The sequence below is a fragment of the Zychaea mexicana genome, assembly GCF_025766255.1.
Source record: "Zychaea mexicana strain RSA 1403 chromosome Unknown BDB00scaffold_93, whole genome shotgun sequence".
NCBI classification, from domain to species: domain Eukaryota; kingdom Fungi; phylum Mucoromycota; class Mucoromycetes; order Mucorales; family Lichtheimiaceae; genus Zychaea; species Zychaea mexicana.
In genome coordinates, this window is record NW_026516756.1 from 1 (window position 1) to 1,393 (window position 1,393).

A 1,393-nucleotide genomic window follows, 5' to 3' on the forward strand; every position below is an offset into this window, starting at 1 on the left:
TGTGGCCTCGGTATTGTGTTATCATATACAAAATCACCTACCTGATACATAAACTCTTGACCATCTACATTCATTGTAACATTAGGGTGTTGAAAATATGGACTGGTTTTCCATTTATCACCCTGCGTTAGCGAGTCTCTAATGCCTTCAGTATAGTCAGGCAGTGCACTCAACTTTTGCGAAATAGAAGGATTAGCATTGATGATCTTCAAAGTAGTGGACGGCTTTTGAAGATACAGTTTATGCTTTTCTTCCATACCTGCGCGCTTCACGACTCTTTCAACCAATTCTGGTTTGAAAGTGGGAATTTCGTTACGCTTGTTTTCCTCGTAACGCATTGCCCAATGCAGTGAAGGCACCCTAACTTCCTTTCTTTCATGGTCATCGCGACCAATTTCAACAGCGGCTGCCACAAGATCAAGAACCTTTTGTCTATCCTGGCGTGATTGCAAGTTATCACTGCCGTCAAAAAAGGCTCTCAGCAGAAACTCAAGCTTGTTATTGAAAGGAAAGTAAGGATTGCTAGAGTCTGGCACTTCATCCTCAATTCTCCATGTAGACTCCATGCTTACACCCCCATATTCATCGACTCTGTCTTCATCAGTCAAAGGAACAGTTGAAGATCCGGTGAATGTTCCACTGTACTCTGTGGTGAGACCCGTAAGGAGATTCGTGAATCCGTGAAGTCCTTCTGCGGTTTCACTTCCACTTTCATCATCACCCCCATCGACTTCTTCGTCTTCCTCTTCATCTTCAGCCTCAAATCCTTCCATGTGTTGGCTACCAACAACATCGCTCTCTATACCAGGACGCATCAAGGTATCACCATCTTCATTACCAACACCGTGGTCGTCCACTTCCATAGGCGCTGCATTGACAACAGGAGGATTATCATCTCCAGCATCGAAATCATCTATATCGCCCTCAGCGCTTATAAAAGCACCACTTTGGGTAGCGCTAGTATTAGGCACAATACCATGATCAGTATTTTGATTACTGAGAGTTGAACTTCCATTCCGTTCAACATAATTTCGAAGATTATCGCGATGCTTCTGAGTACTCATATGCCTAATTTTTCGCGAGTATCTTGAATTGCAATAGTTGCGAGTAGAATGCGGGCTCGAAGAAAATCTACCCATGAACATGTTTTGTGTTTGATGTGACATTTTGCTTAAGAGAAGTAAGAATTGAGGAAGAGCATATTTGCATAAGCTGCTCTTTATATATTGTTCTGATTCGCCAAGACGAAGAGGAACAACTCCGATTTATTATTAAGCAGCAACACGCACGCGTAATCTGACTCAGCAAGCTTTTCTTCTTGGCTTTTTTCTTCTTGGTCTTGGCATGCGTTATTCATCTGAGGCATTGAGCATAACTTATTATTCTTCATCTC

The 1,393-nt window shown here is 42.5% G+C and overlaps 1 protein-coding gene across 1 annotated transcript; it reads right to left on the bottom strand.

Moving 5' to 3' along the window:
* Nucleotides 1–192: 192 nt before the first annotated feature.
* On the bottom strand, nucleotides 193–1,166 carry BDB00DRAFT_921510 (uncharacterized protein; the record flags this gene model as incomplete). Its single annotated transcript, XM_053128751.1, has 2 exons — nucleotides 193–224; nucleotides 260–1,166. The coding sequence occupies 2 exons, from the start codon at nucleotides 1,164–1,166 to the stop codon at nucleotides 193–195; spliced, it is 939 nt and encodes a 312-aa protein (XP_052975458.1).
* Between the last annotated feature and the right edge of the window lie 227 nt (nucleotides 1,167–1,393).